General features: G+C 41.9%; 1 protein-coding gene across 1 annotated transcript; it reads left to right on the plus strand.

The window, feature by feature from the left end:
• The first annotated feature begins 218 nt into the window (after positions 1–218).
• LOC119163805 (uncharacterized) lies at positions 219–25,710 on the plus strand. Its single transcript, XM_075874407.1, has 3 exons — positions 219–243; positions 15,967–16,073; positions 24,115–25,710. The coding sequence occupies exons 2-3, from the start codon at positions 16,008–16,010 to the stop codon at positions 24,349–24,351; spliced, it is 303 nt and encodes a 100-aa protein (XP_075730522.1). The 5' UTR covers positions 219–243; positions 15,967–16,007; the 3' UTR covers positions 24,352–25,710.
• Positions 25,711–26,900: the final 1,190 nt, after the last annotated feature.

Here is a 26,900-nt window from a genome sequence, read left to right on the forward strand (position 1 = left end):
TATTTTGTATACTCGTCTGAAAAGTTTTGTTCGCCTTTTCTGTAGCGCCAACGTGGCTTTGACGTTGCGGAGATTCGTCCAGTTCGCCAAACATACTAGAAAACGGGGTCATCTGAGGTGTCAGTGACGAGTGGATTCGTGGTATCGACTGTACCAATGCAGAACGCCAAACGCACACAATGGACAGCACACGCACGACAAAATGTGTGTAATGCATTACCGTCAAGCAGCTGACATTCGCAGGTGATGTACTGGCATCTATTTTATTAATTTTTGTCATGATTCCAAGCAAACTGATGTATGTTGCCTAATTCGGCAAACAGAATCTTGCCCTTATTGCTTTCTTTAATAAACTCAGCGGTTCTTTGGAGTGTAGTTGAATAGTTTCGAGCCCGAATAATGTGAGCGGAAAATGTAGTATGTCATTGCGATATAGGAAAATTTGTGTTTGAAGCTCTTAACTTGTCTCTCTTGGAAACAGTGGAACGTGTTTTGAATACCGACTGTAGAGCTAAGAAGGCACTAGGTCACAATAACCAGAGACACACCTTAGTAAGAGTCGCCGTGTGCCTTAGATCTACATCCAGTATTTGCTACTTTCGTTGACTTTATTCTGGGATTGCGATTATTTTTGTGTGTATTCGTGATCCCGGTTGGACGGCAGCGTTTGTCTCCTTGGTTATTTTTATGTGGGTCGTCTTAACTTTGTGACAAGTATCCAAGCCATGCATTGCCAGTGGACCCCATTGTCAGTCTTGCCTAGAATAACTATAACTCGAGAGTCAAAACGCTACGATATGCCGTGTAATGCATTAAAAATGTTGCTAACATGTGCAAGTAAAGCATGGGCCATTTGCATTCCTCGAACAGTTCAGTCAGTACGCGATTTAATAAATCAACGATTTTTTTATCAAGGCTGATGTAGCAGCAAAGTTTGTTTACGTTTTTTTTTATATATCAGTACTGGTACTTTCAACAGTGATGGTGCAATTTTAATGCGTGTATTTGCTGACACAGAGTAAACAATCACTGAGTGATCGTTTAATGTGAAAAAAAAAATTTTTTTTGCTGTTTTGTAGACTTGTTGCTTGCCTGCTAAGGTAACCTCCTGTGCAGGTCGTATAAACACCTGAAACTGTTTTGACAATTCTTTACCTCCGCCTTACCTCCACGATTCTTTACAAAGGCATTGTGGCATTTGTTCGAGTCGTTCTGATCACTAACAGATTAAGTGCTCTGCACAGCGGGTAGATTGTTATAATGTATTAAACATGCGTATTACTACCGAACACGGCGTACCATTTTACACTTTTTTGCTGTGCGAGCGTTGGCGCATTTTTTAACTCCTCAGACTTAGCACTCAGCACGTCACATGTGCAACTAGTCAGGTTTGACTTTATTGGTGCGGTGTGTGGTGGCATGCACAGATTGACAATGTGGTGGAGCATGGCTTCCTTAGTTTATGGTTACATGGCTGAGGACCACGGAATACGTGGGTGAGCCCAGAGCGCTCATTCACGAAATGACTCTCTAGTTTCTAATCACAAGTGACTACTTTTACATATAGATGCTTTTCTTACCTTTTTGTTCAAATAAGCTTCATTGATTTCAGTCAAGCCACTCAGGGTTAAGCACAAAGCTACATTTAATGCAAATAAGTTCTGTGGAGACCCGCTTGTGGCATCAAGCCACAAGGAAATTGATAGGAATTTCACAGGAAGAACAGCCTCTTAGTGGCCGAAAAATTCATCCTGGTTCCAGGATCGAACCCGGTACCAACGCCTTACCGGGTCTGTTGCTCTACCAATTGAGCTATCTGGGAAGCTAGCAGTTGGCAGCGCAAGGGCGAATTCATCGACAACTCAAAGCGCATGCACACAAGTAATGCCGATGAGTTCTGCGAAGACGGGCAAAGTGGCAAAAGGGTTAAGAAAGGGAGCACGAAATGCTATGCAGCTTCATGCACCATGACACTCCTCATATTCACATTGTGGTTCTGCATTGTAAAACTGAATATTATTTTAATACTAATTCTAGCTCCGTAGAGTGCAGCATGTGGGTACGGCTCTGACACTACGTAGGAGGAAATACGATAGCGTAGCAGTACGTCAATGACTGCGAAAGGTTTAGAGGAGTCCTGCAACACGTTTCTGAGTTATGATGAAATACTCCTATTATTAGCACATGCTGCTGTGGGAATCACATGTAGAAAGAATTTTTTAATCCGGCAAGCGTGAGAGGGGTTACGGGGATTTTTTGTTTGCTTCAATCGTTTTCTCTCTCCTCTTGTACTACAAGTGCGTTGAAAGGTACACCAAGAAAGAGGATGGTACGAGGGCATCAAGATGCATTCCTCCGTCAGCACGCATCTTGACCTTGAGCAATTTTTTTTCCTTTGAACATGTTGCTTACTTTCAGTGCGATTGTGTGCTCGGGCACGTTGCAGGATCCCGCGGTGGCCCAGTAATTGGCCGCAGTGTTGGGTATGTGGAATCATTTCTAGAAAGAAGAGTGAGGGATTATTAGCAAAGTTTTAGAATGAATTGTGAATGCCAGGCCACACAAAGTGCTGCAGTATTTTGGCTGACAGCAGCATTTTCTGACCGTGCTCAAAAAGTGTAGCAGTGCCCCTTTGAAATATATATATCTGCACCTTGTTGGTACCTGCAATGCCTATTTGTTGTTGAAGTGACTTGAATGCTTACTTGAACGTTGTCTTCACTGCTAATGCAACTCTGGGTGAAAAACAGTGTACCTGAGACAGCCTCCTAGCTTATCATTTGGCATAATGATAGTTCCTTGTTAATTATAACTTTGGAGTTACCTTAGTGAAGACAGATATTTTCGTTTTGTGGTTTACAAGCAGCAAATGGCACTTCACAGACAAGTTCAGTCACCTAAATGCTGGCATGCTTTGATTCTAACAAATGCTTACCAGAACTAGGCATCTTTCCAAAATTTTGGTGGCCTCATTCATAGGTCGGCAAACTCCCTTATGGGCCAACTTATTCAGACTCTGAGCTGCGCGTCTGGGTTTGAGTGAGTCTAGGTGAATGACACCTCGGCGAGCTTGAGTCTGAGTCCGAGCGAGTTTTAACCACGAAATAAAATTCATGAGTGAGTGCCGATGTTTATCAGTAATATGAGTCTTATGTTGACTAGCATTTATAATTGTCTACTCGCACATACTTCAACGCACAAGCATTCATACTCCAGCTCAATATTCATTGATAAGAAAAGTGAGTTACGGATAACCAAGGTGTCTTGGCTTCCCTCTCGCAATCTCCTTCACATGATATTCTTAATAAGAATATCTCTGAGTTATCCTATTGCTGCGACAGGTTGGCCACGTTCAAGTAGCCCGCCGCAATCATCGTGGCACGAGCACCAGCGAGACCCAGCTGGCATGCGTTTGTGCGCTCGGGCTACGAAGAAGAGGAAGATAGTTGAATCTGTGCAACTCGGCTACTTGGACTCGACGACCATAGTCATTAGACTCGTGGGCACAAGTTTGCCCTAATAAAGAGACTTGTTTTTTAGCCTGTCTGTCTCAGCATCGCTACATTTCTGCTGGAGGCGGTGGGTAATGTATTGAAGCTCGCGAGTTCAAGACAGCGTAGCCCCGATGACCAACGTGTCAACCCCGTGGAAGTGACTTTTGTACACCAGAGGGCAAGTTGCCGTCTTCTAGGTGACTCACCTGAGTTCAGTCCTCTTTACTTTACACCAAGGGGAATTCAAACAATGGACGCCACCGCTATGACTAGCCAGGTAACACCGGCATAAGTGTTCATCAGCCAACCGCACCAGCCACCGGTATTCCACGGCGGCTCGTACGAGGACGTGGAAGATTGGTGTGACCTGTTCGAGAGACTGGCGAGCTTGAATGGATGGGACGAAAGAGAGAAGCTCTGTCACGTATACTTCGCCCTGGAAGACTTAGCAAGGACATGGTTTGAGAACCATGAAACCTCGTTGTCTACCTGGGAGGTATTTCGACGACAAGCGGTGGCTACGTTCGCGAACACAGACCAGAAAGAAAAGGCCGAAGCTGCTCTTCAATCGAGGACCCATCTCACAAACGAGAGTGCTGCCATGTACATGGAGGACATGGTCCGTCTGTTCAAACGTGCGGATTACAAAATGGCTGAGGATAAGAAGGTGCGCCATCTAATACGTGGAGTGAAGCAAGAGCTGTTTGCCGCTCTCGCCCACAACCCTCCAAGCACAGTTGCCGAGTTTTATTTGGAAGCGACGGCCATCGAAAAAACACTGGAACAGCGGGTTTGGCAGTACAACCGGAATCTTAACTGCGCATCTGCACAGGTATTTCTGGAGGCGTGCGAAACGACGTTGAAGCCCTGCAAGAGCTCATTAGATCAGTTATTAGAGAAGTACTAAGCAGACTGCAAATGCCCCAGACTTAATCTGCACTATCTGTTACAGACGCTCGTGACGAACTGAGGCAAGTCATACGAGAGCGTGAGCTGCTGCTGGTTCCACTTATCCTCGACAACATCGACAGCCCACGGTACACAGCAGTACAGCAGTTGTGATGGCCGCGACTCCTCTCTCGCCTGCAGCATGCAGCGCACCTCGTCCACGGGAACCATCAGCTACCTATCTGCCCCCAGGAGCACGTAGCACACATTGCTATGTGGAGCATAGGCTCAGGAAAAGTGACGTCTGGCGTGATCACAAGCGCAGGCCTCTGTGTTTTCATTGTGGCGAAGCGGGTCATCTGTACACATTCTGCCCTTACCGACAGGCTGGATTAAGAGGCTTCCCGTCGTGTGCACCGTGCCCCTGAAACGGCCAGCGGAGATTGAGGAGTACTTGTCCACGCGCCAGAACTCGCCACCTCTACGCCAACATCGATCACGGTCACCACCGCCATGCGCTACCGGTCATTCAGCCCACGTGCACCTTCAAGCCTGGTCATCGCTCTCCAAGTCCACTCCCAGAAATCTGAAGCAAGCGACCTGTGGAGGTGTGGCCGCTGGTAACATCAGTTACGAAAATCCTCCAGTATTGTTTGAGGGCAACGACAGTGTATTTCCGGTAAATGGGTGCAGCAACGAAAGCGTTACTTCAGATTTGCTGTTGAGAATGGAAGGATGGGAGCTGAATGCCTTAGTCGACACTGGTGCTGATTATTCAGTGATAAGTCACAAGATAGTGAAGAAGCTAAACAAAGTTGTAACACAGTGGAGTGGATCGCAGATACGCAGGGCAAGCAGTCACATTATTACGCCCTTTGGCAGATGCACTGCAAGACTTGAAATACAAGACTTTATTTACGTTGCCGATTTCATTGTACTACCAGAATGTTCAAGGTAACTCATTATAGGAATGGATTTTTCACGAGCTAATTGCACAGTGATTAACCTGCGTAGGTCCAGCGTGTCGTTTTTGACTGAACGAGCTATACCTGTAGAGGAATGGAGGAACGACGCCTAACTGCTCTACGCGTTGTTCATGATGACGTAACTGTGCCGGCACGCTGCAGTATTTATTTTATTTTTATTTTACTTTGTTCATACTGTTAGCATACATGCCAAAACAGGAGTTGCTCATCTGGGCACACAAATTTCAAAAGTCAATGCAAAACTAGAACATCTCACAATTTGACACAAAGAAAGCAAAAGTAATGCAAAAAATTAAATAGAAAATCCAACATTCAATGTGCACCCTGCAGCATAACACGGCAGAACACAGGTGAGCAAGTGAGTGCCTTATTACAGTTCAGTTCAACATTTGAAACGCACATTCAAAATCTTTAACATTGTTACACAGTACAACGTCATTCCGTAACTTATTCCATGTGGATGCAATAAAAGAATTCTTGAACGATTTTGTGTTATGCTTTAGAGGTTTAATGTGCTTGGTGTGCTTTGTCCGTGAATGCGACGTGTCTAGAGTGAAAATTTTTGTTATCTCTGTTTTGTAGATACCGTGGAATATCTGAAAAAAGAATTTCATGCTGTTGATATTCATTCTTTCGTGCAATGTAACAATACGAGTCCTAGTTCTTAGACTTGTTACGGACTGCGTTCTACGGTAGGACTTAAAAATAAATCTTAAGGCTCTATTTTGAACCTGTTCACATTTAGCGATATTATTTTGCGTATATGGCTTCCATATCAGGCATGCATATTCCAGCAACGGAAGTACTGTGGTTTTATATGCTATAAGTTTTACTTCAGGTGTCGCGTCACCAAGCCTCCAACGAAGCATCCAAAGCTTTTTTTGCAATTTATCACAGATATAATCTTTATGGCGGTTCCAGTTCAAGCTATCTGTGACCTAAACACCCAGGTATTTATATTCTGACACACGGCAGAGTGGTTCGTCATTTATGACATAACGAAATAAGAGAGGCTTAGTTTTTCTTGTAATCGGCATAAAAACTGTTTTGCTTGGGTTCAACACCATTTGCCATTTTTTGCACCAAGAGCCTATCATGCCCAGGTGTTCATTAAGTGTTTCCTGGTTGTAGTTCGATTCTGCCTTTGAATAGATGACTGTGACATCGGCATAGTGCTTAATGGAAACATCGGGCGAGAAGCCGCTGTTCAAATCATTAATATATAGTAAGAACAGCAGTGGCCCTATGACAGAGCCCTGCGGAACTCCTGAACCTACCGACTGCCTCGAGCTGTTTGTGCCCCTAATGCAAACCACTTGCTCATTGTTTATCAAATAAGCCGCTATCCAATTTATGAGCTCATCATTCTGCAGGATCGTGCCAAGTTTATGCAGCAATTTCGGATGTTGTATTTTGTCGAATGCTTTTCTGAAATCAAGAAAAATAATGTCAACTTGCCCTCTGTCATCTAAGATTTGACTAATGAAATGTGAAACCTCGGTGAGAATTGTCACTGTCGAGAAACCTCGCCTGAAACCATGTTGTTGTTCTGCCATTAGTTTGTGCTTTTCGAGAAATTCCGTTAAGTGCTTAGTAAGTACATGCTCCAGTGTTTTACAGCACGTGCTTGTCAAAGACACAGGCCTGTAGTTGTTTACACAGTCTTTAGCACCTCCTTTATGAATCGGTATTACCTTAGCACATTTCCAGTTATTAGGAACCTGTCCGTCACGCAAAGATTTGTTAAATATATCAGTGAGATAATAAGAGCACCATTCAGCATACCTTTTTAAAAAGACATTCGGAATGCCATCTAAGCCAGTTGATTTCTTTTCATCAAGGTTCAGAAGAAGGTTACAAATGCCTTCCTGTGTAACGACAATATCAGGGATTGGCGAGGCAGGACAACCTAGGCTGAATTCCGGCAGTATACCGTCATCGTCCGTAAAACTGATTTGAAATAATCATTAAAAGTACAGGCTAACTGAAAACTATCGGTAACAGTGCCGGTTTCTTTATTCAAATACACATTATTCGATTTTTCTTTCAATAAATATCACCAAAATTTCTGCGGTGCTGTTTTAATAAACTGCGTTAAAGATTCATTCATGTATCGCTTCTTTGCGTCAGCCAGCTCAGCTCTGAACGGCAAAGAGAGCGTTGTGACGTCAGCTGATCTGAGACTTTGTTTACTACTTTTTCGTTTTGCCTGCATGCGCCTTAGTTGTCTTTTCATGTGAATAATTTTTCGCGAAACCCATGGATTCATTCTTTGAACCATCTTTTTTTTCGGTCAGGTATGTAACGTTTTATTAGTGTGTGTACAGTTTCTTTAAAGCTTTTCCACGCATCATCAACCGTTGAACTATCACATACAGCAATGCGCTTAAAATCTTCATAATCAATGTCAAAAAAGTCCAAAATTGAAACATCATCAGCTCTAGAGTAATTGGGCACCAGTACAGACTTTGTGGCTTGCGTTTCGTGACGCATGCCCAATAGCTGAAGAATCGCCATACTGTGATCTGAAATACCGTCCATCACTTCACAAGTGTACTTTTGTTCAGCCAGTGATGGACTCAAAAATACAAGATCAAGTAAAGAGCCACCCTTTTTGTATACTCGTGTGCACTCCTGTACAACTTGAACCATACTGAGCGAGAACACCCCATCTAGGAGAGCTCTGGATGGTAATACTACATCAACCTGACCCGCTTTATTTTCGACCCAGTTAATATGCGGAAGATCAAAATCACCGGCCTTTACAACTTTTCTTTTTGAATTCTGAAATTCACTATGTAAGAAGTCATTGAAAGCTAGCGTGTAGTCTTCCAAAGAATCTGGAGGACGATACACTGCAATGAATGTGAACGAACTGCCGTATAAAGTCATGTCACATGCAATACATTCAATTTCAGGTGGTGAAGAACGTTCTGTGCACTCAGTTGATCTTTTACAGATAATCGCAACCCCTAGATCCGCGATCTCTACGATAAGCTATATAGTTTGGAGGAAGAAACTCGCAGTTTTCTATGCATTCATTCAACCAAGCCTCAGTAACGATGAGTACATCTGGTTCATGCTCGAGCAAAACACTTTCAATGGCTGAAATTTTATTCAAGACGCTGCGCGCGTTCAGATTTATAACCGTCACTGCATCAGGAGTAGTGCCCACGTTCCTGGATTTTCATGTGGTTTGAAGATTATCAGCAACTAAGCATGGCTTCCGTGAAACGGTGTTTTCGTCCCAGAATTATGCATCCTTGTTTACGTAAAGTTTGTCATGAACAAGGCGCACGCGCGCACCGCTTCGTTTTTCTTCTTTTGCACTCTCCCAAAGGCGCTTGCTACAATGAAGTACGCGCTTTGAAAAGTCTTCACGCACCGAAACACCTGTTCCTTTCAATTTTGAACACTTCATCAAGATATCGCTCTTTTTTTTTTTGGAGTTGTATAAGCGAAATATTACAGGCCTGGAATGGTCTCGCATTTTTCCAAGTCGATGTATGCGTTCTACACTACACGGGCTTACACCTATTACAGAAAAAAGCTTTTGGTTTACAGTTTCAAACAGTTCATCGGCTGATTCATTTGGTCTCTCGGGAAGACCATAGACGATCAAATTATTTCTTCGTTGCCGATTTTCCAAATCGTCGACCCTCCGGGAAAGCACAGCCACTTGCTCAGTTAAAGTAGAAACCGCTTCTTTAGTTTCGATCAATTTTGGAAGGGATGACTCAATCATAGACAGTCGTTCTTCAAATTTTTTTATGACGCTGCCATTATCTTTTACTTCCTTCTGAAGCGCACGTTGATCACGTTTTATATCGGCAAGTGTCTTTGTCTGTTCTTTCAATGTTTGCAAAATTTGTTCAAATTTTTCTTCAAGTACAGCGGGACCGGGGTTTGTCTCAATATCACCGCTCCTAGCCAACTTCAGCAACACAGACCAGCAATCACAAGATAGAGACAACAGTGTGTTGGGGTATGGCACGACTATAAGAAATAGTTCATCGCTTCGAAAACATGAAAAGCACCTGTAAATAAGCAAAGACGAGCGTATTTGAGGTCATGCTTTGGTGAGTGCCGTGCCCGCTACTGAGTCCGTGTGGATCCGAGGTGCTCCTTAAGTACGGTTGAGGGGCGTGCACATCCATCTTTGATTGGGCCACGTAGTCACAGCATGGCTCATCGATGACGTAGGGTGCTGGCTCCAGGTGAACCTAATGAATGCGTCCACTTGTTGAAAGATGTTCGACGGAGTAAGACACACTTGGCAAGGTCGTACTGCTTGCAGAAGTGATAATCGGAATCTGTAAACAAGCCAAGACGAGCAATTTTGAGGTCATGCTTTGGTGAATGCCGTGCCCGCATGAAAAGGCCCTGCAGCACTAATCCAAGTAATTTTTCGTACAGCTTTATTGAAGAAATGTGTTGCATCAGAGAAGTTCATTGGGAAAGTTGTGCTTCCATCTAGAACTAATAAAGGCGTGACAGAAAGCGGGCACGCAAAGAGGATTGTTGCACTTTTATTAGTTCAATAAAGAAGCTTATTATTGCCTGTAGAATCTACTGCTTGCGCGAAATGAGGCTAGCCCGCCGCTTTTGTGCGGGCTTTGCCGCCTTTTCTGCTGTTCTCATGTCCCAACCTGGCTCCCCTCCTCCGCTGTCTGTCGCGCTGGGAGAGCGAGGAGTGACGTTTAACCCCGTTCACCCGGTAGCAGATGTCGACTGTGGCGTGGATAAGCTCATTTGCCTTCCCACCGCATCTTTGCAATGGGCCCTGTACTGCGTTTTTGGTGTTGCCGCTGGCAATAAAGTGTTGCGATTTTGAGCAGTACTGTGTTCTCGCCATGGCGACAGTTAATGCGTGCCCTGCGGCTCGCTAAGACCGGACCCACTCTAGTGGCCGTACTCCTTAAGAATACTAGCACACTACATGCTTTAAACATTCTCGGAATCCTTCAAATACGAGCAAAGTTGCAGGGATTTGTAGCATGCTGTAAGGATGATTTTTCTTCTCTCATCCTGATGAACCTTATTTGAAGCTAAGCAGGGGCAAATCACTCCGAGATTACAAGTTACTTCGCGTGCACACTTTGGCCTTGAGCACTTTTGAATGCAAAAACATTAAAAAATTTGTTTCTCAGTATTTCTGGTGTCGGTACCATTGCTTGCGAGAAAAAATTGATTATATTTATTTATTTGAAATACTGCAAGCCAACATTCTGGCTCAAGCAGGATGGGCTTCACATACACAGCGAAATTTAATATACAAACAATGCAATGGGCGAACACAAGAAACGAAAGATAGAACAATCATTGAAAGGTAGGTCAATCAAAACATGTGGTGGGAACAAAGAAAGTAGAAGCGATAAAAACGAAGAGTGCTAGACCTTCAAAACATCTTTCATAAGTATTACTGTCAAAGTCATCGAAGCTGAATATACTATTTGGCAACGAATTCCAATTCACGACTGTACAAGGGAAGATACTGTATTTAAATGCTTTTGTGCGAGCGAAGCTTGGTGCCAACAAATATTTGTGATAGCACCGCATGGTTCTTGTACTAAGACGCTTAGCAGATGATGGGAGTGTTAAATTGATTGTACCTGCAAACCAGCCGTGAAGGAATGAAAGGTGTTTAACTTTTCTCCAATCTTCCAGCGTGGTAATGTTAATGAGCTTCATTAAATTTGTAGGGGAATCCAGGCTTCTGTATATGCCAAATGTAAATTTCATGGCTTTAACGGAACATTTTCTAGTTGCAAAATATCTTTTTGATAATACAGATCCCACACAATTGATGCGTACTCCAATTTAGACCTCACACAGGCATTGCAAGATATACGTTTTACGCCACTGGGTGCTTTCCGAAGTTTTCTTTTAAGAAGCCACAGTTTCTGGAGACACGCTGCACAAATATCGGATTGTCCGTGACTGAAAAATAGAGAAGGATGCAAAGAAATAAGTGATAAAACACTTTGGCTTGATCGAGAATGGAACCCAGGCTACCTGCATGGCAAGCAGGCGTTCTACCACAGAGCCGTGCTTGCAACTTCGTGGGGGAAAAACACTGTGTGAATGGAACGTAGTGGGAGGAGTCTTCTTGACGCGTGTAATGTTAGTTGGCAGAAGCATGGGGTCGCTCTCTGGTTCAGAAAGTGAAAAAGAATGGGTGTTTACAAAGACCACTTATTAAAAAGCATTCAGTCTTATTTAATCATCAGCTGTAAAAGTATCAACATAAGGATAAACAGCGTTGGTTCGCACAATGCCTTACAAATCTGTAGTGTGCACTTATCTGATCTGCAATGTGAATAATTGTGGCGTATCGGGCACTTGGCTGTACTTGCAGTATGCATTCGAAGATAGTTTGAAACGGCCAATTTTGTGTGCACAGTTGTTCGTTTTCTTGCAGCATGGTTGAGGCATGCACCAAGAAGCGAAGCCAGGTTAACAGTGGGGAAGGAATTGATTATAGGGTCCAATCACATTACTGCATTTTATTCTTGCAGGCGAAGCTCAAGTGTTTTTTGTTTTTTTTTTGTTCGAACATGGGGTTTACATTCAGTGAAATTGCAAGCGAGTGCATGGGTTGCCTCTCCCAGCAGCTGTTGTAACTATTTAGCTCGTAATACTCAAGTCATGCAATGGTCGAGGGATCTGGGCTTATGGCATTATTTGTTGAGAGAAGAGCGAGTGATTGCTGGCAGGCCTCCAGATGTAATTGTAAATTCCAGGTCACATGCTGCGCTCTAATGTCTGGTTGACATGCGTTTAGGAGCCTCAACTGTCGATCGACAGGTAAGGCCAAGTAAATTATACGACATAATTTGTAATAATTGTGATATAAATGTAGAGAAAGTAAAGTGGGCAAAAAGATTACCTTCCAGCAGGAAGCAGACCTTCAACTTTCAGATTTAGCGTCACAAGTCCTACGAATTGAGCTTGAGTGCAGCCATCACCCCGCACTCGTCATCGCGCATATCCGTGCATTTAACCTTGGGAGTGTAACCACACTTACCATTACAGCCATAATGGTAAGTGCGGAACACACTTTTTCTGCTTCCTAGTGCTTTATAGCATATGATCCTTTTTATGAGCTGGCAGCTGACCAATAATTCTGAAGGCATGCTACCTGAAGGCATCAAATCTGCCAAAACGAGACCCTTGCTTTGAAATTAAGAAATGAGGGAAATTTTAAGGGCTTGTTTTTTTTTTGTTAGATATAGTATGATTGAGAACAGACAATAATTGCCAGTTCTCATTAATACTGGCAAAAAAAAAACAAGCCCCTGAAATTCTCATTGTTTTCTTCATTCACTGTAAAAAAAGGCATTTCAGTTTCAATGCATAACTTTTGTAAACTATTCAGAACGATCGCATAAATAATTTTCGGAGAAATAAAAGAATTTCTTGTATAGTACAATTTGAAACCCCAGACAATGTTCTTTGACTTTCCTTCTGTGTACATAGTGTGCACGTGCGCCACGCAACGCCCATTCGTCACTTCCGAAATGAGCCACCGACATGCCCGGGCACCTGCCAACTCCGTCGCCTACCGCTACCGTGTTGTCTCCTCAAGCTTGTGCCTATTTAGTTTTGCCTCACGATGCAAGTTTGAGGGCTGTTAGTGAGGCAAGTTAATTTAGTAGTCCCCCGAATAGAGAGCAGAGCTTCGGTGTGTTTCTTCGCCGAAAGTGATTACTCAAAGTTGAGAACGCACTTTGCGATTTTCCGAAAAGTATCGGCGTGTTTGGCTGGCGCGGATTAACAAAAAAACTACTTGACGAAACTCGGTGATATTTGCGTCTTCAGGTGTAACTTCATTCCTGGTAAGTGCCATAGCCAAGCACTTACCTGCAAACAGAAATAGCTTACCAAGATACTGTACATACAAACTTGTCTGCGACCACTGCGTGCACAATCAGCGTGTCAGGGAGGCGGTCAAAATCGTGATGGTGATCACGGAAGTTCGGGTATTGCTTGGAAATAAACTGTGAAAATGGATGCGAAATAATATTAGTTCATATTGAAGTATAGCCAACTGGTTCGAGTTGGGGGGTCAGGATTTTCAAAATTTGGTCAATTAATTTTCTAACACGGTCTCCATCATTTTCAGGGTCTCCACTGTACATTGGCGTACAAAAAAAAAAGTGAAATACAAGGTGAAAAAGGTGTCAAAACATACGCGAAAAAAAAAGTGATGACCGGCATTACCGTGGCATGCACCACGCAAAGTCTCTATCTGCCTCGCATAATGTTTTCCTTGGCTGTTTCCACAAATTTCAATCAAACAGGCTCAACATAAGCCCTGTATAAAACAATTAGGGGAGGCGGGGGATGTTGCTGCTTTGGTGGCGTAGGCCGCAGCAATATATTAATATTATATCTCTTGTAAGCTTGCCTAGCTTTGCAGGACTCATTTTTGATAAGAGCTGCTGCGCTTTGCTCATCCGCTCTTAAAAGTGTGGCTCAAGAGACTTTGGGCTTTCACTTGTTCTTGGGCCACGCAATTTGTGGTGTTTGTAGTGAAAGCGAGATAATGGGCCCCCGTAGGTCGTGGCGGGCAGCCGGTGTATGCGGTGGCTGGTATACGTGTCGCACATCTTGATTTTCTGATCTTGTATCGAGTGAACAAACGAGGCCTTCCTGATCCGATGAGCTCGTTAAGGTACGACAACAAAAAAAACCACAATGCTTCCTTTCAACATTGTACACAGCAACAGATAACGAGCCCCCCACAAAATGCGCTGCAGCACGTGAACTGCCATAGGTACCCGGCTTGGCGGGAGAGGGCGACAACGGCGTAAGTGACATCACATGAACACTATGTATTCTTAAAGTCACAGCACATGCTGATTTCTCTCAAGACTTCATGTGTATCCAAGTCTCAAATGAAACTGAACCTGCAATAGTGTCAGTGTCAATAGTTGGCAGTCATCTGACAAAGCATAAGCCACATGACCTTTTTTTTTTTGTTTCCTCACGTCGATGCACTACAATCAGTTTTTTAACAGATTAAAGAGAACCGTTTTAGGCTGAAGCCGGGCAACATCATTCAAACAGGTTATAGATTTGCGTGCTTCGTCGGAATAGCTGCGAAGGATTCTTTAAAGAGTGGGCCACTATTAAAGCTGTGATAGTTTAAAAAATCAAATTAATATTGATTACTTTTGATTATAAACACAAACCATAATTGCTTACTTTTGGGTCATAATAATTATACAGGGGATATCAAGTTTTAAAGAAAAGTCTTGCACCCTTCACATGTTGAGGAATATGTAGGTGGCAAATTTTCATTCCGATTGGGCTACCAGAAAAACTAAAAATATTATGTCCAAATTAAAGAAGTTGGCCTAAAATGGATGTTGAGAAAAACACATTTTAAAGGTGTAAGTGTAAACTGATCTATGTGGAAAAGGTATGCTTTTTAAGGTGATTTGTTCTATCATGAGAGCTTGTCAATTATGGTTATTTTGAGCATGTGGTTTCAGTGAACTCCTTATGCAAAAACGCACTGGCAAGCAGCCAGGTGACAATATTCAGGGCGCTCGAGACAACGAGCTCTTTTTTGTTTCAATAGTAACCTTGTACTATTTGAAAGTGACTTTAACCTACTTCTATTTTAGTGATAATCTCCAGTTTTTTTTTGTCATGAAAGTAGAGAAACTAAACTTTTCAAAGAAAGTTATTAAAAATGGAAAATATGTAATTTTGATATGAAAAAAAACTTGCATTTAAGGTCTTGGGCCATTTTTTCATAAGCTGGTGTGGGCATTGTTTAGTTCGATATTGAAAGAGTTTCAATTATTCAAAGATGCCAAGCGGGCCTTCTAAATGTTCCCTCAATGTGTAGCCGTTGTATTTGTTCAGTATAACCAATTATGGAAGCCGATAATGTGTCATGTGTACATGTGTGGCGTCATGTAGGCTGCTGAAACATTGTAGTGAATAATTTACTTCTGATATTCCACTATATCTTCATGCTTTTACTCAAATTGCTTAAAATTATTGTCAAATACATGAAGTATGCTAATGTGTACAAAGCAATAATTCATTGTTTTATGTATAAAAATGTGCCAGTGCTTTTCACCACATAAAATGGCAGTGCTACTCTAGCCATTAAAAAACAGTAATACTATCTAGCAGTAGTACTATTTCACATACTTGATAAGTAGCAATATCAAATGAAGCTTTTGCTGCTTGGCATTGTACATATAATTTTATTAACTAAGTCCAATAATTTGTTGAAAGTGTTACAGTCTATTGTAACAAAGCAGATGTCTTATTTGTCACTGTTTAATTATAGTGTCTGCATATCATCCAAGTCGGATGTCTACGTAGTGGCAGCAGGCAGCTGCATTGACTAAGTATAGTACTTATGCATTGAAAGATGGCAGCTTGGGTGACACATGTTTTCGATTGTTGCACTGCTAGCACTACAGCAACATGTTTTTATTGGCAAACGTTGTCCAGAACGTTGCTTATGTACGCAGCAACACTCCTTGATTGCCTGGGTATTCCAGTCCTGTTACAGGCCGCGTGTGGCGTATGGTTTGCATTACCATCTTGTTCTCCTCGTTTCTTTGCAGGTTCTTTGCATTTGGTGTCCCGTGTGCAGTGCCATTTGCTCATGTCCGTACAAGGTGGACTGCATTCCTTCTGGCAGTGCGCCTACGTGATCAAGGACAGGAGAAACGTGAAAAGACACCTTTGCATTAACCTAATCAATCATCTCTTCCAGTACTGCATGGGCTCAACCATATTTACTCGGAGCAACAGTCTCAGTGTGTTCATATTTGCTCAAGATCGCTCCACTTTTTCTGTGTTCACTGAACCTATGTGACCCAAGGACAGCAGAAATGTATTTACCCACTTCTGATCAGCCAGAACCGTGACGTCAAACTTACTCCATTGAATTCAAAAAAATTTTTTTGCCAGTTTCATGGTAGCTTCGTCCAATCAAATTTTATCCCATATATTTCATGGGTTGAGTTTTTATGGAATATCTTTTGTCTGGGCTGCATTTTAAGCAGGGGTGCAACAGATGCGCCAATCGCACCGATTTGATACCATTCCCCATTGTTGCACCGACCTCCGCCAAAACCATGAAATTTGCTGAAATTTCGCCGCACGCTAAAATGCTCGAACAGCCTCAAAATTATCTCAGGTGTGCTAATTTCAGCGAGAAATCAAAGTAAGCGTGCAGACCCTAAACTTAAACCACCGTGTAATTTAGATACTCGTTAAATGAGGACACTCGCGAGCTGGATTGACCAGTTAAAGTATAAGATGAAGTAACAACAATGCATGCCCATCGGTCCGCTGACCACAGCAGATACCTATAGGCGAGACGACTGAACTTCACGAAAAAAAAAAAATGAAAATGCATTGCTGTAGCCACCAGTGCTACACGGAAAATATGAATTTTCTAGTTGGCAAACGCGGTTATGGCATGCTAGGAACGTATGTTGCGTTTTTCGCATGTGAACGAGGTCGACAAGCTGCAAACGTCGTCGTTGCCAACCACTGTGTTGGTTTCCATAGCAGTAGCACTTCACACAATTTGCTGGCTTGAAGTTGCGTCGTTGCGGTGATAGATATCCGTCGTCGGGCCAACAGGTGCGCATCGTTGTTACTTTATCTCTTGAATGCACCTTGCAATCGAACCGAGAAGTTGTCTCCATCATGAAAGAAGAAAAAAAACAATCGGGTGGGGGGGGGGGTTAGCACTTCGACATATGCTTGGCCTTGTTCTAACCAGCGCAGGATGGTTTATAAGGATCCTCCGCTGCAGTACACCAGTGCCCCGCTAAAAAGTGTACATAATTTGGAAGGGGCTGTTGGCGCTAGTCATGGGACACAGCACATTTTATTCAATACCAATGTGTGTATGTTCCGCATAATTGAGTACTAGTATGATTGCTGACGTCTAAAAAAGGCACTGGCAATCATTTGGAGCAGCCTTTGAGATATTGTGTGTCAGTTTTTTCTTTCATTTTTTTTTGCCACCCCTACTCCTTGCTTTTACAAATCTCCCGAATTTTAAGGTCGCCAGCTTGGCAGACACAATTGCATTCGCAGAGTCTGTCAAAGGACTCAGCAGATGTGGCACATACTAACGTGAACTTTATCATTGTTTGCTCAGTGAGATAATTCAGAATACTACTTTTATTGAAAAAGCAGTTCTCATATTTACTCTGCAGCACTATTTAAGTGGGTTGAATGTGTTGTACATATATTTTGTTTCTAAATGTTAGCATTCTTTTTTACAGTGCTCCAAATTTCATCTTTCATGATAAAAATTCAGTTTTTTTCTCGTAACCTGCTTCGAATTTGGATTTTACTGTTCCAAAATTAACATTTTGCTGCTCCAAACATTTCACCAAATTTTGTTTTCGCTGTTGTACCCCTGTTATAGATAATTCTGTCGCAAAAAGGAATGCAGAAAGAGCTTACAGAGCATCTATTCATCTAATGCTGACTATTGCATATGCAAAATGCTATCCTGTTAACAAGACAACCGTAATTTTTTCTGACAATCGTAAGTAACCGCAGTGTTCTCTTTCCCACTCCTGAATATGACCATTGGTTTTCATTGTTAAAGCTTTGTAGGTGAAGTGTTCACAGCTGATTCACTTTTAATTTATCACTTGAATCACTTATGCACCTTTTTGTTTTGAATTCATCTTTGTGCTGATTTAATTCACTTAGTGCACTAAATATTATTTGTTGTATTTTTACTTTTCATTTTTTTTTTCAAGTGCCTTAGGAATGGAGTTTGCTATACTGTGGGGCCTAGAAAGAAATGCCTTATTGTGAATACAGCTCGGATTTACCCATTTCTTGCATTGAAAACAGTTAATTGCTCGAATCTTGCAGAGAAAAAATTTGTTTGTCACTTGAGAGCCTTCAAAATTTTGCAGAATGTTGTAAGAGTGGCAGTGGTGTTGGGGCGTATGTAAATACACACAAACTCGTCTAGCCATCAGATTTAGTGCAATACATTGCTACTTCCAATCGTGCCCGCACAATCGCGAAGGTTCGTTAGCCTCCCGTGCGAATGGGAGATTTTACATGTGTGCGTGCCTCAAACAGTCATGCATGTTGACGTCTTCGGGCCTGGCTCCTTGACCAAGTCCTGTCTCTGTCTAGTGCACCTTTCTTAGAATGTCTCTTGTGAAGATATGGCTTGCATGACGTGGCAGGTGCATGTGAACACAGTATAGCAACGGTTGGAAGAAAAAAAATGTTACGAAAAGCCATGTGAAATTTAAACGTCATTGCACACGAAGGGGCATTAATGCCTCAGAGGGTCATGCATATAATCTCGTAGGCTATCATGTGCTGCTGATGGTCAACTTGCGGTGAGGCACAGACGTCTGCTCTTGGGTTCTCACGTGAACGCGTGATTGCCACATCTTGCGCGATAGCATTGCTAGCATGCGTTTCTATCAAACATCATGGGTTTCGGGATATGAAACCCCAGATATTAGTTCATGTACTGCATGTCACTTCACATTTGTCAACTTCATTCATCCTACTGCATGTTATACAGATTGCACTTCTCTAGCATTCATTCATCATCATTAGTGTAGTTTTGTGCAGAGTGGCTCAAAGTACTTCTTCTTTGTTATCCTTAGAAAAGAAGTATTCATTTTGGCACAATTTGCCTAGAAATGTCCTAGAAGAACGTCATCCATGTCTAAAATTGGTTATTATGCTGGCAGAAATCATAAACTTCATTCCTGCATCTGTGTTACAATATTTAAGTAGTCTTTTGAATAGGATTTTCTTATTTGTTTTCTGCAGCATACTCTGACTGCATTTTCGTTTAATCTGTTTTTGTTAGCTTAGAAATTACAGGTTTTCAGTAGAAGAGTTCCAGGTCAAGAAAATTATAACCTTCTCCCTCCCCTTTTTGCACCATTGTACAGTACAGTACACTGTTGAAGAGAACAGTTTAATGAGCACTTTTAGTATTGTGACCACTTAATTCCAAGCAGATGTGGAAACATTTTTTGTACACAGCACTGGTCAGTCACAAAGAAGTCTACTCTTTGTGACTGAGTTGTGTTGTCAAAATCATAGTGATTCTGTAATCCTTTAGCACATTTATGGCTCTCATAAGTAGTGATGCATGTCACTTCTCCAGCTTTTAATAGCAAATGCTCAGTTCATGAGTCACTATGAATTATGGAGCATTCGCCCGGATATACTAAAAGGGAAGATGCAAACTTACTCAATGTTCTGGGAGTTCTGACAAATGGTGTCAGCTGATTCCTTGGGAATCTTTCAGCGAGTTGCTGCACATGTGGCGCTTAGAGCCAAACCTGATGACAGTGATAGACTTCGCCGTGTATTCTGAGCCTGCTGAACGATGGCACTCACAGTTCACTATGTCATTCAGCCTCAAAAATAGTTCATATGTTGGACCATGTATAAAGCTTAGGTATCAGTAAATCATCTACAACCCTGCAGGTGCTGGTCATCACTCCTCCGAATTCTTTTAGAAATATATGTGCTGATAGATTCTTTCAGCATGAAAAGCTCAATAACATCACTGGTAATCACTCTCTGAATCCTTTGCAACCCTGCTGGTCCTGTTGCGGGAGCTTGTGCGTGACCGAAAAATGGATATACTTGCAAATAAAAAATTCGGCAGATCCCACATTTCTTGTAAGTCAACGTTATGCAAAGCATGCAGAGGAAAGGTGACCATGTTATAATTTTTTAATGATCAACATGTCGTGAAATTACGCTTACTATTTGTGTGAATGTTGCGCACACAGGCACATGTTGAAGAGTTGCAGATGTTTACATAACCAGTTGTGTCCTCTTGTGCAATGAGCCCCGTCGTGGTGGTCTAGTGGCTAAGGCATGCAGCTGCTAACCTACAGGTCGCGAGATCGAGTCTCCGGCTACGGTGGCTGCATTTTCGATGAAGGCAAAAATGCTGTAGGCCTGTGTGTTCAGATTTAGGTGCACGTTAACGAATTCCAGGTGGTCGTAATTTCCGGAGCCCTCCACTATGGCGTCTTCATAATCATATCACAGTTTTGGGATGTTAAACTCATTTTGTTATCACTTGCCCAATGATCCTAACGGGAACATGATTATTAGCAAATGCAGGAGTGATGAGCTGATATGGAGCGCTGGTGCCAGCGAGGATAGCTCTGGACATTGCTACATGAATCAACTTCAGCGCATGGAACCTAACTACAATTGACGTTAACCCGACGTGATGGTTGTATCATAAAAGCACAAATGTAATATTTATAGAATTGAATAGCCAGCCCTGCAACTACAACATATGTTTCACGATCGCTAAGGTCTATTTGAATAGTAGTTTCGAGACTTGCCAAGGCTTTGAGGTAGAATACTTGATTACCCCACGTAATGCTAGGGTTTGTTTCCTGCTGGGACTTTGACACTTACTCTCTGCATTCATGTGGTCAACGCTGCCGATGTCAACTTTTTCTTAATGCTCGCACATTAAAATTGCCCAAGTGGGTTCTTGCCATTACTTGGTAGATATTGTGTCAGTCACCTGTGCCGCATACCCGTGGGTATGTGCCACCAATTGGTGGGAAATGTTCTACGAGGTATGCAATGAGATGGTGACATTATTCATGTCTTGACCAGTGTGTCATATTCGTCAAACAATCCTACCCTCCCATCTAAAATGAATCTTGCTGCTTTTTCTGCACTGCCTCTAAACTTTCAATCTTACACTCCTTATGCGGGTTCTAGATAACGGACGTGTAGTCACTATAGGACAAATTAGCGATTGATATAAGAGGAGGTTTGTGTCTTTTGGGGATTTGGACAGAGTGCGGCGTAGGTAGCTGATTTTTTTTAATGCTTTGTTTCAATAATAGTCAATGTGCTTAGCCCAAGACATGTCATGTTTGAAAAGGACACGGCGATACTTATATTCACAAACTCTACTGACAGGATTGTTATCAAAAGGGTAGTAAAAAACGTAGGGTGATTTATTACAAAAAGATGCAAGCATGAATTTCTTAGAGTTAATACTCGTTTGCTAAGTTTTGTACCAATTGCAAAACCCAGCAAATGACTCCTGCAAGCGGTAGTGGTCACGAAGTGTTTTAATAATTTCATATAAAGTGCAATCATTGACATAAAAACGAACGGTAGAGGAGGTGTGAGCAGGCAAGTCGTTCACGCAAAAGCTAAAGGCCCAAGAGCAGACTCTTGTGGCACACCCGACGTTACATTAATAACAGCAGAGTTGGTTCACCTTTAATAAACAAAGTGAAAGCGAGATGACAAAAAGCTAAATGGACACTTAACTAATTGAGCATTGTTTAATATCACGTGTTTAGCAAGGAGTTTAGAATGTAAAACTGTGTCAAAGAAAGAATATACCATCAATATGGTCGCCATGATCAAGGCTAAGCAAAATATCGTGTGTGAATTCAACTAATTGTGTTGTTGTACTGAAACCATGTCTAAAACCATGTTGTCTGTGAGATAGTATTCTGTTTGATTCCAAGAAAAGCGTAATCTGTTTATGAGTGATATGTTGTAACATTTTACATGATTGAGAAGTAAATGATATTGGTCTATAATTTAATAGAGACTCCTTATCGCCAGATTTAAAGAGACAGAGCCTTTTTCCATGAAGAGAGAACAGTGCTAGAAAATAAGGATTTATTCAATATGATTGTTAAATATTTTGATGACCATAGAGTAGCGAACTAAGAATGCATTGTGCATCTCGTCCGGGCCGATGCATTTCTTTATTTCCAGTTTTAAGATAAAGCTAAGAATGCGTTCATTTGTTATTTTAATATCACTGATTTGTTCAGAATGAGGAATACCTCACAAAGAATGGTGTTGTTGTTAGAGAGAATTGCAGAGTGGAAATAGTTATTGAAAGCATTAAATATAGCTGGTGGGTTTGTTATTATGTCATCATCTAATTTGAAAAAAGGAGGTGATGCAGCATGAGGCAAAATAGAACAACAGAGTTTTCGTGGATTAGTCTTTAACAGATCATGCAGCAGAATGCGATAAAATGAATCTTTCGCTGTTTTCATCATTGAGTTGAGTTGATAACTTGGCACTCTGAAACCTGTTTAGGGCAATGGGATAATTAGATCTTTGGGAGTGCCTAAGTCGACAGGCTTGATAAGATAAATGCAAGAGGTCACGAGACATTGAAGTAATCCAAGGAAGATCAACATTGTTTTTATTTGTCCTAATTGGCAAAAATCATTAGGTACACGTCTTTACAAGATCTTCAAAGTAATTAACAAGACAAGATATATGTCTTGACTGTCAGAAAGCACAGAACATGTATTAAACTGGGGAGCTAAAATAGCAGCTGTGGAAGTGTTGTCATCACGAGTGAAATCGGGGAAGCTGGTGAATGTATAAGATGATTTGGACATGGGCAAAGTGTTAACAAGATGACCTTATCATCAGAGAATCCCGCAACTATTTTGCAAGAGAAGTTGCTGTCAGCAAGATCTGTACTTAAGGAAACTAGGTCTAGGATAGAATTGAGCCTAGTTTGACATGAGAAGACTTGAGTAAGCCTGAAGGATCGAGAAATATTTAATAATTCATGGCATATTGCAGCATCATCACCTGTAAAGTCAGAGAAGGCCAATGGATATTGGGAGCGTTGAAATCGTCCGTACAGATAAGTCTTCTTAAAGCAATATTTACATTGCACGTAAAATTGGCAAGGACATGAAGAACTTCAAGGGATGATCGGGGTGAGCGATACACAAGGCTAACAACAGTACACTGATTATTTAGGTAGACCTTACACCAGAGCGACTCTGTTTCAGTAGGCAAGGGCAGCACTGAGAACAGGATATCTGAACGGATAAGTAGTGCAACGCCGCCGCCAATGCCTTGTGTCCTGTTCTTAAGTACGGCAATGAAATGGGGTGGAGTGAACTCAAAATCGTAAATGTTACAATGAAGCCATGACTCTGTGATGCCAATGATATGAGGGGAGTAAGTTGCAACAAGAGACAATAGATCTGGAAGCTTTTTAGCAATACTACAAGCATGGACTTTCAGGACCGCGACGTTTTCATGAAGGCTATATTCAGCTCATGCAGTGGTTGAGGCAGGATTCGAAGATGAGGGTACTCAAAATCCAGAGCCAGGTGCCGAATCTGAGACTTTCACTAAAGTGTTCGAGGTGTCGTCTCAATTATAACTTATGTTGTCAGTGAACGCATGGTCGTATCTTAACGTCACTTCAGAGCCGTTATTTCAAAAATAAAGTCAAGTTTCTCAAATTTTCATCTGTATGCGTCTAATATGTGCAAAAATATTTTCTGTAATAAACATGTTTGAGCCTTTCAGTTTAAATGCATTTTTAAAAACAAGGGCTTCCTCCCCCGTGGTAGAAACCTTTAGGATGACAGGTCGTGTATAGTCACTACATACTTTTTCAAGCCTGTGGACGCATTCGATTTGTAGGCAGGTAATTTTCAATGTATTGTTAAACGCAGAAGTTAATGCTGCACTACAGCGTACTAGGGTTTTCAGCGGGATCTTCTAAAATGCTGTGTATGATCGTTCAGCAAACTGGTAGCGCGGTAGAACACACACAAGAAGCAACGAGGCACACAGCACGAGCGCTCATGCTGTGTGCCTTTTTGCTTGTTGTGTGTGTTTCCTTGCGCTCACAGTTCACAGAACGACAAAGTAACGGGTTGCCGTGAACATTGACTCTTGGTGGCTCAAAGGGTGATGCGCAGGTGTTGTCCCACATCGAAGTGATATGGAATGCCCATGGCAGACAGTCCATGAGGTCCACGTGCCGAGCCAGGAATGACTGGGCAGAACCATGTGCATCAGAGACAGAGCATGTGACATCCCAGAAGTTCAGATTCTCCAAGTCGGCGAGGAACTGCGGAAATTGCAAGCAACGAGTAAACATCGAGCTGGTGCTGCTGCGGCGTAGCCCACTTGAGACCATTTAGCCGGTGCACAGCAAGTTTGAAAAGATTTCATACACTAAGTGTTCGAAGTACGCACCCGAGACGGGATATTGTTGTCGTGTTCAACTCTCAAAGGCGAAGCTTCAGATACCCCAATTTTTTCACGGCCCTTTGTTTTTATAGATTCATTCTGATCATTCCTTATTGAGCTGGGAAACCTCAATAATGACACTGAAAATTTATTCCATTTGTTGTAGTAGAGAGAGACACTGCTATTCAAGCGCATAGAACATGAAGTTGTACTTACTCGCTGGCTCAAGTCTCACATGTGTGTTGTCTTTCATTATTGCTACGACTCAAGAAAGTCATATTCTAAACGTCCCGCAATGTCTAAAAGAGAATGTCTACACATTTGATTGCCTGGCATCAACAGTTGATGCATCCATCTTTATTTAGCTACAGGGCCTCTGTTTAATATAATCTACCGACATATCTTGTGCTAAAATGGGGGAACACACACATAGCTCATTGGTTTGGTTCACAAAGCATTTGTTTCTTTCATATCTAATATGCTGCGACAATTCACTGCCTCAACGTTCAATTTCTTATTATATTTTCTTCCAAATTCAAGTGCTAAAATTCAAGTGCCCTCTGTATAGAGGTTGTCTTTTCAAAAAATAAGTAAGCACCAACTTGGTAATGAAAGGGGTCACTCAATTACAGTACTAAGAAAAAAAAGGTTTGATGAAGCTTAGCTAATGTTGAAAGTACTGCATTGTTTGTGCTTGTTTTAACAGTTGTCTGTGTACTTTTGCAGATGTGACCATGCCTTTATGAAGAAATGTACAAGTCTCATGCTTTGGATATTGCCAGAAAGCCATGGCTACAGTGTCCTCTTGGAAATAATTATTTCATGATAACATTGCTGCTTAATATTTTGTCAACGTGGGATTGCGGTGGGGATGTGGTCCATGTCCGTGGACTGCTCCATTAAATAGGCTTCATTGAAATAAGTGAAATTGACTATTGAATTTGGGCTCTCTCAATCAAAATTCGGAGGAGGTATATAATGAATTTCTTTGTGATGGTTATGTTTCATCAGTGTGAAGAAGTATTGCCTGTTTTGTAAATCGCTAGTTGATGTGAAGCTTTTATTGATGCACCTTCTTACACATCCGCATGTGCTGGAAAAGAAGAAATTTTTATCTAAGCAACGGCAACACTCGGTAGTGACTCTTTGATTTTACACTGTTGAATGTAAGCGTTTAGTAGTGGCAACCTGATGTTACCTTATTTGCATTGTGCCCTCTCAAACATTGGTGCATGTGTTCATGTGTGTTGTGCTTTCTTGTCAACAAAGTTTTTGATATAGACAAATAAACTGATTGTTTTGCAGTTCCACTTACTTAGCAATGACCATTGAAATTTGCCTAAATCTTTCTCATTTTATTCTATCATAAAAAATTTTACCATTCTTGATGCAATCATTCATATTTGCTTTTGCCTTTTTTCTCAGTGATGCTTAAAGTGCAAGTAGGGCATTGAATTGATTGCACTGTTTTGTAATGTATGAAAGTTTGTTTTCCCATTCTGGTATATGAGGACAGTCTTAGAAATGCAATAGTCATTGTCTGTATTCACTGTATAGTAATAGCTTGATAAATCGAACATGTTTAGTGCACGCCAGAATCTGCATTGCTTAATGGCGTGAAGCTCTGGTAATTTGGTCATATTTCGCCTGAACCTAAGTAACTCGTACAGTCATTGGAGAGTGCTGAGCACGAAATTCCAGCCATACAACGTTTGGAAAAATCGTGTGCCCGTAGAACTGGTTATGACAGTAGCTGTAGGTGAGGGTGCAGTGCAGAACACCTTTCAGGCTCATTAAGATGGGGGTCTTGTAGCTTCGCCGCTTTGTGGACAAAGTTTCAGGAGGATCAGCAACGTAGCTTTCTGGGCAAGTTGATTCATAGTAATAGGGAAAAAGAACCATCGCAAAACCACACGATCACAGCGAAGAACAACCACAACAGGACAAGCGCTGGACTTGTGGCTGAATGTTCATTGAAGAATTGCACACACCTCCACACATGAAACAATAGAGCATCTGTAAAAAAGTACCATCTGAGCCATGTCAACCTTGGGCACCTAACTGCCATGTCATAAAATGTGTGAAGCAATGATAAAATTTAACGCTTGGCTTACCGACTATCTATGAACGCCAACTCTTTCTCTTTGAGGAAAACTGAGGGTTTGCTCACACATGAGAATTTGCCCCGCTATCTAATTGCGAAGGCCTCACAGGTGTCACATTCAATTCTTTTCTACCTTTGCCTATTACGATCGCTGATTTTGACAATTACGATCTGCACCGTGTCAGCTCTCCAGACTGCAATCGCATAGCAATACAGAAAAATAGTTTGAGCAGCATTTGCGGAAAGAAGCGAGCTAACGTCTTCACGAAATTGGCTGTTTTGCTAGTATACCTAATTCTCTTGTCATGCAACTGTGTCTATATCACCCAGACGGGCCGATGTCTGTATGACAGGCTGCGTGAACACCGCTATCTCCACCCCCCCCCCTGGCACTTG

Source organism: Rhipicephalus microplus, chromosome 9, assembly GCF_043290135.1.
Source record: "Rhipicephalus microplus isolate Deutch F79 chromosome 9, USDA_Rmic, whole genome shotgun sequence".
NCBI classification, from domain to species: Eukaryota; Metazoa; Arthropoda; class Arachnida; order Ixodida; family Ixodidae; genus Rhipicephalus; species Rhipicephalus microplus.

Bases quoted from the DNA above. Each gene is read 5' to 3' on its own strand.
- LOC119163805 (XM_075874407.1), top strand. From the start codon at position 16,008: ATGTCCGTACAAGGTGGACTGCATTCCTTCTGGCAGTGCGCCTACGTG. The intron at 16,074-24,114 runs GTGAAAAGACAC...GGTGGCTCAAAG, and splicing joins TGATCAAGGACAGGAGAAAC to GGTGATGCGCAGGTGTTGTC.